At 39.7% G+C, this 11,773-nt stretch overlaps 1 protein-coding gene across 4 annotated transcripts in view; it reads right to left on the bottom strand.

Moving 5' to 3' along the window:
- The window catches only part of ccnc (cyclin C), a 24,691-nt gene extending 12,958 nt beyond the window's left edge, over window positions 1–11,733 (bottom strand). The window contains exons 1-13 of one of the 4 annotated variants that reach the window (XM_089021760.1): window positions 11,610–11,733; window positions 10,852–10,958; window positions 10,680–10,764; window positions 10,532–10,601; window positions 10,374–10,425; window positions 10,220–10,275; window positions 10,036–10,071; window positions 8,850–8,941; window positions 8,679–8,746; window positions 8,501–8,580; window positions 8,089–8,207; window positions 7,923–7,999; window positions 7,157–7,852 (exon numbers count right to left, since the gene is read on the bottom strand). In XM_089021760.1, the coding sequence (XP_088877886.1) occupies window positions 7,945–7,999; window positions 8,089–8,207; window positions 8,501–8,580; window positions 8,679–8,746; window positions 8,850–8,941; window positions 10,036–10,071; window positions 10,220–10,275; window positions 10,374–10,425; window positions 10,532–10,601; window positions 10,680–10,764; window positions 10,852–10,958; window positions 11,610–11,641 (852 nt within the window). In that variant the 5' untranslated portion in view covers window positions 11,642–11,733 and the 3' untranslated portion in view covers window positions 7,157–7,852; window positions 7,923–7,944. Of the gene's footprint in view, window positions 1–7,156; window positions 8,000–8,088; window positions 8,208–8,500; window positions 8,581–8,678; window positions 8,747–8,849; window positions 8,942–10,035; window positions 10,072–10,219; window positions 10,276–10,373; window positions 10,426–10,531; window positions 10,602–10,679; window positions 10,765–10,851; window positions 10,990–11,609 lie in introns of those variants that run through there. The other 3 variants (XR_016118431.1, XM_089021759.1, XM_089021761.1) reach the window with 3 other exon arrangements.
- Between the last annotated feature and the right edge of the window lie 40 nt (window positions 11,734–11,773).

The raw sequence follows: 11,773 nt of genomic DNA on the forward strand, positions 1-11,773 counted from the left end.
TTAGTAGGGTTCTGGACACTAACAACTATCCTAGGGATGGAACCTGCCTTAACTGAGACCAACGAGTCACAAAGCTCGAGGCCATCTGGCCACTGTGGGTTTTCACTTGGCTCAAAAACCAATGTAACATCTTCCTTAAAGGGCTTAGGGCTTAGCCTGTACTTTGCATGGAATAATAAGTGAGCTATGCCTGGCTATAGTGAATCTCTCATTTGTTGTTTTTACACGGTACTCATGTGCTTGTCCCAGACTAACTGCTTTTATGAAAGTGGCAGCTTTATTGCGCTTAAGGTGGATAGTAAGGCTTTTTTCGCGCAAAAAACGACCATGTAGTGAGGCGTTTTTAGGAGAAAAAAACGTCAGAAATTGCAACATTTCCACAGTAAGTCACACTCAATGGTGGTGTACAGGTGCATGCGCTGGCTTTCCCTGCAGACAACAAGGGATCAAATCCTGCTCAAGATTCTTAAAAAAGACATGTTAAATGTTTTGCGTTTTTTTTTATGTAGGACCTTCACCAGTTGCCCTTTACCATGACTAAAGAGAATAGAAAGTCACAGGTACTGGTAGTATAGAGGTATATGCCCTTGTTTGTGCTGCAGATGAAGCAGGTTCAAGTCTGACCCAAAGATGCAAAATTAAGTTAGGTGTTTTTATCTGTTGTTTTTTTGGCAAAAAACGGCTGACTATTCATGGTCGTTTTTTTTTTGCGCTAAAAAAAGCCTTATTATAAATGGTCTTCTTTTGGGCAAAACACGCCTTACTATACATGGTCGTTTTTTTGCGCTGAAAACGCTTTACTATACATGGTCTTTTTTTTGCGCTAAAAAAAGCCTTACTATACAAGGTCGTTTTTTCGGGCAAAACAACGCCTTACTATACATGGTCTTTTTTTTTCGGCAAAAAAACACCTTACTATACATGGTCGTTTTTTGCGCTAAAAAAGCCTCACGAAACATTGTCTTTTTTTGGACAAAAAAGCCTTACTATACATGGTCGTTCTTTGCGCCAAAAAAAGCCTTACTATACATGGTCGTTTTTTTTGCGATAAAAACGCCTTACTATACATGGTCGTTTTTTTTGCGATAAAAACACCTTACTATACATGGTCGTTTTTTTTGGCTAAAAACGCCTTACTATACATGGTCGGTTTTTTCAGCTAAAATACATGGTCTTTTTTTGCGCTAAAAAAGCCTTACTATACATGGTAGTTTTTTTTTTAGCAAAAAACACCTTACTATTCATGGTCGTTTTTTTGCGATAAAAACGCCTTACTATACATAGTCGTTTTTTTGATTCCATTTTCATAGCACCACTGTAACACTGGGACCTATCTGTCTCTGTGGTCACACCATGTCCCACTGGAGTAACCCTTTCTAGTTTAAAGCATGGTTCCTAGCTGAGTTCTGTGCTTTGCAGCCTGCTCTGAAATGTTCACTACTTCCACATTTAAAACAGTGCTGACAATATTCTTCACCTGTCTGAATACAAGAATAACACCTGGGCTGAGGGCGACGGGGCATGTAGTACTGCGGAGGGGCGAACCGCTGCTGGAACTGTGCTGCCCCCCTCATCGGCCTGGGCCCTGGTGCTGGGTGGTACTGCTGAAGAGCTGATGGGGAGTGCTGGGTGTAGTAGTGCCTGGCTGGTGGATCTACCTGATATTGTGAAGGTGGAGTGAAGGCGACCTGTTCAGGGTAGTGGTCAGGCAGGCGTTCAGGTCCTCCGCTGGTGGGCTGAGAAGTGGCTGTTGGTTTCTGAATAGTCTCTTTGATCTGGGACACTTCTGCACGCAGCTCTTTTAACAGCATCATCTCTGACCTCATCTCTTTGATCTCTGAAAGGAGTTCATTCGGCACAGTAACAGTATTCTGCTTTAAGACTGTCTTCTTCCCAATCGGGACTGGTGTGTCATCTACCTGGACAGTGTTCAGCGTTGTCACCCGTGCAGCAGCATTTTTCTTTTTTTCCTGTCGCTCTTTTTCATTTGCACATGCCATGTTTAATTTTTCTAACAGTACTTCATCTGATGTGGTGGTTAGCAGGAGGAAAGGTTGCATGTCACTCTTTACATTGTCACTCTGTAACCCCGTCAGAACTGTGTGCAGGAATAAACTCTGGACCAACGTGGGATCATACTTCACCTCTGATTCAGCTTCTTGAGATGCAAAAAGAATCCTTTGACGAAGATCCATTGCACGCAGTAGAAATTTCTGTGGGGACTCTTTATTAGTCTGCACTTCCGATGAGAGCTGCTTGTACAACTCAGTGGCTCCTCTCTCTTGATAGTGAGATCGGAGAATCCTTCGTAAAGAAGTTAGGGTAAGATTTTCTTTCCCTTCGAGGTAGCTTCTCAACTGCAGACCTGGTGTTATGGCACGAACCACTGCATCGATGATCTCATCCCCCTGGTAGCCTTTACTGAGCCCACTTTCTATCTGTCTGACCAAATTAGGAAATGTGAGTTTATCTTTTTGTCCGAGTTCACCTATTTGTCCAGATATTTTGAAATCTTTGCGCCAGGGGGCAGTGTCTGGGGGCACTATGCTTCTCTTTCGCACTGCATCCCGACCTTTTTCACTTGGTTTGGCTATTCCTGGTTCAAAATCTTTTATACTTTCAATCAAGTCCTTTATACGTAGCAAATCTGACATTCCTCCATCTTCTAGCTCTAATTCAGCTCTTTCAATGTAGGTTGACACAATATTAATTAGTTGGCCTCGAGTCTTTCCTGTAAGTTGCTCTCTTTCCAGTCCAGATATTTGGATTTCAGCACATAACTCTGACAACTGTTGAAAATTCAGTCCAAATAACTTGCCTTTGATGTCCAACTGTAATTCCTCTAACGCCATTTTCGAGAGGGTAGACGCAGTTCAGCTGGCCGGATTCACTTCAAAGTCTTCCAGTGCCCTCCAGTGGTGGCTGTACGCACAGAGATGCAACTAGAGCACATGTAGAAACAAACCAGTAAACGGCGACGCCACTCCGACTGGGTTGATTGGGGATATTCGGCGCGAGCTTCTACCCACGGCGAGTAGACAACACTCGAACGCAAATATCCCAGCGGTGCCTCCAAAATGTTGCGCTCTCCACTATAGTAAGGGAGATACGGTGTTGTGGGATCCAGAAAAAAACCACAAGACAAGCAATGTGATACGTCTTGACTCAACAGTGGTTTACTTCGAATGCCCCGATCTAATGCAAACGTACGCGCACAACAATTTCCGGTCCAACGATCTAAATCGGTCCGACACGAAACATGAACCGAAGCAGGCGTTCCATGTTTAAATAAACATTTTCGATATATATCATTTGTAAACCAATAGAACTACGCGAATGTAACCAAAATAGGAAATACGATAATTTACAACCTGTCACAAAAACGCTTTACTATACATGGTCTTTTTTTTGCGATAAAAACGCCTTACTATACATGGTCGTTTTTTTGGGCAAAAAAACGCCTTACTATACATGGTCGTTTTTTTGGGCAAAAAAACACCTTACTATACATGGTCTTTTTTTGCGCTAAAAAAGCCTCACGAAACATTGTCTTTTTTTGGACAAAAAAGCCTTACTATACATGGTCGTTCTTTGCGCTAAAAAAAGCCTTACTATATATGGTCGTTTTTTTTGCGATTAAAAACGCCTTACTATACATGGTCGTTTTTTTTGCGATAAAAACACCTTACTATACATGGTCGTTTTTTTTGGCTAAAAACGCCTTACTATACATGGTCGGTTTTTTCAGCTAAAATACATGGTCTTTTTTTGCGCTAAAAAAGCCTTACTATACATGGTAGTTTTTTTTTTAGCAAAAAACACCTTACTATTCATGGTCGTTTTTTTGCGATAAAAACGCCTTACTATACATAGTCGTTTTTTTGCGCTAAAAACGCCTTACTATACATGGTCGTTTTTTTGCGCTAAAAACACCTTACTATACATGGTCGTTTTTTGCGCTAAAAACACCTTACTATACATGGTCTTTTATTGGGCAAAAAACGCCTTACTATACATGGTCTTTTTTTTGGCTAAAAACGCCTTACTATACATGGTCGTTTTTTTCGGCTAAAAACGCCTTACTATACATGGTCTTTTTTGCGCTAAAAAAGCCTTACTATACATGGTAGTTTTTTTTAGCAAAAAACACCTTACTATTCATGGTCGTTTTTTTGCGCTAAAAACGCCTTACTATACATGGTCGTTTTTTTGCGCTAAAAACGCCTTACTATACACGGTCGTTTTTGCGCTAAAAACACCTTACTATACATGGTCTTTTATTGGGCAAAAAACGCCGTACTATACATGTTTTTTTTGGCAAAAAATGCCTTACTATACATGGTGGTTTTTTGGACGAAAAAAGCCCTATGATACATGGTCGTTTTTTTTTGCGCTAAAAAGCCTTACTATCCATGGTTGTTTTTTTTGCGCTAAAAACAGCTTACTATACATGGTCTTTTTTTGGGCAAAAAACGCCTTGCTATACATGGTCGTTTTTTCGGGCAAAAAACGCCTTACTATACATGGTCTTTTTTTTCAGCTAAAAACGCCTTCCTATCTATACATGGTCGTTTTTTTCGGCTAAAAACGCCTTACTATACATGGTCGTTTTTTGCGCTAAAAAAGCCTCACGAAACATGGTCTTTTTTTTGGACAAAAAAGCCGTACTATACATGGTCGTTTTTGTTGGGCAAAAAAAGCCCTATGATACATGGTCGTTTTTTTGCGCGAAAAAGCCTTACTATCCATGGTTGTTTTTTTTGCGCTAAAAACAGCATACTATACATGGTCTTTTTTCGGGCAAAAAACGCCTGACTATACATGGTCTTTTTTCGGGCAAAAAACGCCTTACTATACACGGTCTTTTTTTTCCGCTAAAAACGCCTTACTATACATGGTCGTTTTTTGCGCTAAAAAAGCCTCACGAAACATTGTCTTTTTTTGGACAAAAAAGCCGTACTATACATGGTCGTTCTTTGCGCTAAAAAAGCCTTACTATACATGGTCGTTTTTTTTGCGATAAAAACGCCTTACTATACATGGTCGTTTTTTTGCACTAAAAACACCTTACTATACATGGTCTTTTATTGGGCAAAAAACGCCTTACTATACATGGTCTTTTATTGGGCAAAAAACGCCGTACTATACATGGTCTTTTTTTTGGCTAAAAACACCTTACTATACATGGTCGGTTTTTTCGGCTAAAAACGCCTTACTATACATGGTCTTTTTTTTCGCTAAAAAAGCCTTACTATACATGGTAGTTTTTTTGGAACAAAAAACACCTTACTATTCATGGTGTTTTTTTTTCGCTAAAAAAGCCTTACTATACATGGTCGTTTTTTGCACTAAAAACACCTTACTATACGTGTTCGTTTTTTGGGCTCAAAACGCCTTACTATACATGGTCTTTTTTTTCGGCTAAAAACGCCTTACTATACATGCTCGTTTTTTGCGCTAAAAAAGCCTCACGAAACATGGCCTTTTTTTGGACAAAAAAGCCTTACTATAACATGGGGTTTTTTTGGGCAAAAAACGCTTTACTATACATGGTCGTTTTTTTCGGCTAAAAACGCCTTACTATACATGGTCGTTTTTTTGCGCTAAAAAAGCCTCACGAAACATTGTCTTTTTTTGGACAAAAAAGCCTTACTATACATGGTTGTTTTTTTGGGCAAAAAACACCTTACTATACATGGTCGTTTTTTGCGCTAAAAAAGCCTCACGAAACATTGTCTTTTTTTGGACAAAAAAGCCTTACTATACATGGTCGTTCTTTGCGCTAAAAAAGCTTACTATACATGGTAGTTTTTTGCGCGAAAAATGCCTTACTATACATGTTCGTTTTTTGGGCTGAAAACGCCTTACTATACATGGGTTTTTTTGGGGGCAAAAAACACCTTAATATACATGGTCGTTTTTTGGACGAAAAAAGCCTCACTATACATGGTCGTTTTTTGGGCGAAAAAAGCCCTATGATACATGGTTGTTTTTTGCGCAAAAAAAGCCTTACTATACATGTTCGTATTTTGGCCTGAAAACGGCTTACTATACATGGGTTTTTTTTAGCGAAAAAAAGCCTTACTATACATGGTCTTTTTTTGGGCAAAAAACGCCTTCCTATACATGATCGTTTTTTGGGGAAAAAAACGGCTTACTATACATGGTCTTTTTTTGGGCTAAAAACGCCTTACTATATATGGTCGTTTTTTTCTGGTAAAAACGCCTGACTATTCATGGTGGGTTTTTTTTTTTGTATCAGAAGGCGTTTTGAGATGAAAAAAAATGACCATGTATAGTCAGCCGTTTTTACCCAAAAAAAACGACCATGTATAGTAAGGCGTTTTTAGCCGGGAAAAAAACCCACCGTGGATAGTTGCGCGTTTTTAGGCGAAAAAAAACGACCATGTATAGTAAAGCGCTTTTAGGCGAAAAAAAACGACCATGTATGGTAAGCCCTTTTTAACCGAAAAAAAACATGACCATGTATAGTATGTATAGCCCGAAATAAACGATCATGTATAGAAAGCAGTTTTTAGACAAAAAAACAGCATGTATAGTAAGGCGTTTTTAGGCAAAAAAAAACGGCCATGTATAGTAAGGCGTTTTTAGCCGGAAAAAAACCCACCATGTATATAGTAAGGCGTTTCTAGGCGAAAAAAAAAACGGCATGTATAGGAAGGCATTTTTAGCGCTAAAACACTTTGCTGCTGTGAAATGTAAATTTCTCCACTGTGAAACTAATAAAGGCATATCCAATCCAATCAAAACACCATGTATTGTAAGGCGTTTTTAGGCGAAAAAAACAACCATGTATAGGAAGGCATTTTTAGACAAAAAAAAATGTATAATGTGTATATATATATATATACACACACACACACACACGGTGCGTTTTTTTCACACACACACACACACACACGCACACGCGCACACACACACACACACACACACACACACACACACACACACACGCGTATGTTAAATTTACACAAGCTCATACACCAAACATTTTATTAAGCATTATATTCAAGTAGATAAATCAGCTTTCCGGTAAGCTGAAAGCCCTTAAAAAACACATTTAAGACTCACGTGAACAGTCATATAGGCAGATGGGCACTGCCAAAAATCATTTAAGTGCGCCCCCCCACCCCCCCCCCGCCCCCCCCACCCATCAGGAATGCACCATTCATTTAAAATGCTTCCGTTTAATATGAATCAGCATTGTCGCGTGAGACAGAAATCACGAAAGAAAACAACCAAACACGCTTTCGGGCTGTGCGGCAAAAAGCTTTTACAGCAAAGAAAAATCATAATTCTCACCCTGAAATGGGAACACGGCGTCCTCTCTAACGTCAGCAGCTTTAATTTTGTAAGGCTTTAAAAGTACCTTGTTCTTGGTACATGCTCGCACAACGCAAAAACTACACATATATACTTTTGTGTGCAGGTTATGAAGTCCACGAGTCAAAAGATTGCAAATCTTTGATGACAACTGAAATAGAAGCTCTTTAAAGTTCAGTGGGAGTGAAATAATTGTAGATTGAACTTTCAAAATTAAATAAAATTTAAGTGGATGTCATGATTGAATGAATATGAACATATTTACAAAATGGATGTGGTTTAAAAAGGAAACTGATGGATTTGAAAGGATCAGATTACTTTGAGTGGACATTACGACTGACCCCTGAGCAATACACACACACACACTTATAAACACACACACACACACACTTTACTCACTTGCTGCTACGTATTGAGTTGTGATCAAGTTTTGTCATCAAAAGGAGTCCTTTTGTTCAAGGTCAGGATGATCATTCCCGTCACGACCGTCGTCATCCCTCGTCCCTTTCTGATGGCAAGGGAAACTCACAGGACGTTTGGGGGAACGGGTGCGTCAAAGTCTATCGGCATGTCTTTACCGCTCGGCTCTTTGTTCCGACGCTACGACTGGTTGTACGCGTTGCTCTGGTTGCCGTTGGAGCTCTGATCGTTCTCGCTGGTTCAAAAAAAACAAGACCAAAAAAAAAAAAAAATTAAATGTCTTTTGTGCTTCCTGCCGGCCATTTTTGTGGTGATCCAGGGTACCTGTTGGGAGGCGGTTTTGGTTTGGGCATCTTGTTGAGCACGGCGGCGATCTCTTTGCGGTCGTCAAAGTTCTTCCATTGGTCGTATAGCTTGAGGATGACGCGAATGATCTCCAGTATCTGAACACAGCAAGTCATTGATGATTGTGTGTACAAAGCAAACCTCTATAAGATTGACCACGACATAAAAAAATCAAAGTACAACAAAGCAGGATGAATAATTCAACTTAACATTTACGTTGCATCACATGTTGGAAATTTCACTTTGCGTGTGTGTGTGTGTGTGTGTGTGTGTGTGTGTGTGTGTGTGTGTGTGTGTGCGTGTGTGTGTGTGTGTGTGTGTGTGTGTGTAACACTACAACCCATTGCCATTTTTCAGCAACCATTTGTCCAAATGCAAACGCTGGTCGAACCTTATCCATATCCACGGAGAGCTCAGCAAACCACTGCCTGGCGTCCTTTTGCTGCACCACGCATGCCACATGCAGACAGGCTTCGGGGGAAGGGAATTAAAAAAAGAAAAAGGCAACATGAACACAGGTGAATGGAAATATGTCGGCTGTGCGGGGAGTGGAAAAGGGTCGTACGCACCCAGGGCGACCATGAAGGGGGGGTAGAGCAGACACAGGTCGGTTCTGTAGGTGTCGTTCACGATTCGCCTAGCGGTAAACACAGCAGAGAAGGTCCACAACACTGAAAATAGGAAAATACACCCCCCCCCCTAAAAAAAAATAAGGCAGTTGCCGGAGAGAACTGACTAACCATGCAAGCGGCAGGAGCATGTCCTCCTGGCCCATGTCCTGCACATACTGCAGGAGTGGTCTGTATGGGTGGTACACGATCAGGCAGCAGTCCTGAAATGCCAAAGGCCAAACATTGCATGCATAAAATTTGAGCCACAAAAAAAAAATCATAGGCTTAAAGCCGCCAGAAATAATGCCGTGATGCAGCAACATGCACTGAAAAAGCTACAGTATACACGTTGGCTATAAAATTGGGATTTTATACAGCAAACCCATAAAAAATTACTATTCTGCCTTTTTTCTGTGACATGCAAGCACTTAAAGCCAACAACAAGGTGTTCTAAAGTGGCCAATATAAATGGAAAATTTGATCCAGTAAGGTTGAGGTATAAGTTAAGACCATAAACATTCGTGAGTCAAAGAGATGAAATGTTTTATATATATTTTTTTTTAAAAGAAACCTCAATAATAATAGATCTAAATTACACACTGGAGGCCAAATCAATGCCCCCTAATTTTTTTTTTTTTTTTTTTTTTTCAATTTTTCACCCCCTCCCCCGAACTTTCAGAATCAGAAAGCCTTAAATAGTCCCACAATGGGGAAATTTGCAATCTACAGCAGCAAAATTGAAAGGGGTGAGGTCAAAAAGATAACAAAAGTATTGTATGTACAAAAGAAAATGTCAGAAGACTGAAATGTACTACTACAAAAACTACAAAAACTACAAAAAAAAATGTTTAATAAACTGTACATAGTGTAAAATTACACACAAAAAATGGACACTTGTACTGTAACTATTGGTTGATGCAATACAGCCACATATATCAATATGCCTTTCTTGATACTTGCACTATGTAGTTTTTTATGAAACGGTTTTGTACATTTATAATATACAGTTGCTTAGTTATACAGATGCTTAAATATCTTGTTTTCTATCCTTTCACGCCCCCATCCCCGTTCAAATTGCTGCTGTGGACTGCAAATTTCACATAGTGGGACAAATAAAGGTTTTCTGATTCTGAATATAAAAATACAGAATACAAGCATATATATATATATATATATATATATATATATATATATATATATATATATATATATATATATATACAGAATCAAAGCATATGGAGCGTGTACATTGCAAATTTATCCATGGTAAGAAAATGAAGCTTTTCTGATCTTCGAACATAAACATGACACTCACCATCAACTCCAGCAGATAGAACTCACATTCCAATATCTGCAAAGACAACACAATTCACCCAGACTTCATTTTTTACCTAAAAAGGGAACCCATTGAAATGGACGAGTGCCTTTGATGCCCTGCTGTGAAATAGCGGCATCAAGACCTTCAGGAAAAATCTTTCATAGGCCTGTGCGTGACTTACATGATTCATCCGATAAGGGAACTCTTTGGGGAAGGCGTATGAGAATCTTGTTTTCACTAGTTTGAAGGAGAGGGTTAAAAGAAGTACAAGAAATCAGAATTTAAACAAACAGCAACTAGACAACTTTGTAGATTGTGAGGGTGTGTCGACTTACACACAGACGTGGCTGCGGAGATCAACCTCGTGTTGGAAACCACACCAAATTCCTATAAAAGAAAAAAAAAAAGAATGAACAAAAGCGGCTTAATATTTGTTATGAGGAAAATGTCACATTTCATTATTTTCAGTGAAGACTTTTGAAAGTGTCCATACCTCCACTTTGGAAGCTAAGAAGACGCAAGTCGGAGCCATGAGAACTGGGTCGATACTTTTTAGTGAATATCTATAGAAGGTAGAAATAATCCCAAATTTACACAAAGACAGAGCCATGGTGCGTATTATGATTATTTTTTGGGCTGACCTTGCATAGAATCGTTTAAAGTAGACGGTAGCGGTGGCGATGACTTGTTGTCTCAGCTTCAGGTGTTCTCCCAAAGACTGGATGACTGACAAGAGCACACAAAAAAATGCTGAATTCATATTAGCACAAAAAAGTGCAATCAAGTTTATAGAGGACGGCAGAAGGTAAACACCGTTGGCAAAGAAGATCTGCAGCTTCCAGTATTCCTCCTCAGAAAGGATCTTGAGGTCCTTCTGTCGTTCCTTCATGAGGTCCTGCTTGTCCAGCACCCACTGGAGACTTGGCCAAGACAAAATTGCGCTTGAAAACTCTGTTTATGAACTCTGTGACTTACAACCCGTCCAATAATTACATAAATAAATATGGTCGATTGAAAGATTTGTGTGCACAACCTTGAACAACTCTCTCTGTGCAGAATAAATCAATTACATAATTCGGCGTTGACACCATGTCACGAGTCTCTGTTTTTGAATCTGACAAATATAAATCGTGAAAATTTAAGATTATAGCATTGTCAAGCACTACACGCTGCACTTGAGTGCTCAAATTTGAGTACCTCTCCTCAGATCTGGAGGGGGTCAATGGTTCGGGTTCCTTTTCACAGAATAATCATTTATCACGGTGCAACAATCTGACGTGAGTTTCCAAACAGTAGTAGAAATTCTGACGACAGTTCAGCAAGCAACGTGTTGTCATAACCAACGGGAGCTCTTTTCCAAGATGCTACAAAGCACAATTTATGGCTTCGAAAAATAGTGACCAATCCGGACTAAAATGTGACTTTCAAAGCTTGACTAGCTGCATTTAAGATCATATAAAAATATGCGTGCGACGGCTGGCTTCCACGCGACTAATGCTAGGCCCCGTGAATAAGACTACGGCTTCGGTGATGAAAAACGTATCCTGTGCAGTTTGTTGCTTCAAACTTACTAGTGAGAACTTTGCCAGAAGTTTCCAGCCATTGAAAACGAGACGAGGTAGTGGAGGACAGTTTAAATTCGCGTTAATTTACTGCAAAGAAGTGGACGCCGGAAACACTGGAGCAACATGAAAAACACTCCGTGAGGGAACAAACAAGCAAAAAAAAAACTGTA

The sequence above is a fragment of the Hippocampus bargibanti genome, linkage group LG19 (assembly GCF_051943395.1).
Source record: "Hippocampus bargibanti isolate YZ-2025 linkage group LG19, ASM5194339v1, whole genome shotgun sequence".
Lineage (NCBI taxonomy): Eukaryota > Metazoa > Chordata > Actinopteri > Syngnathiformes > Syngnathidae > Hippocampus > Hippocampus bargibanti.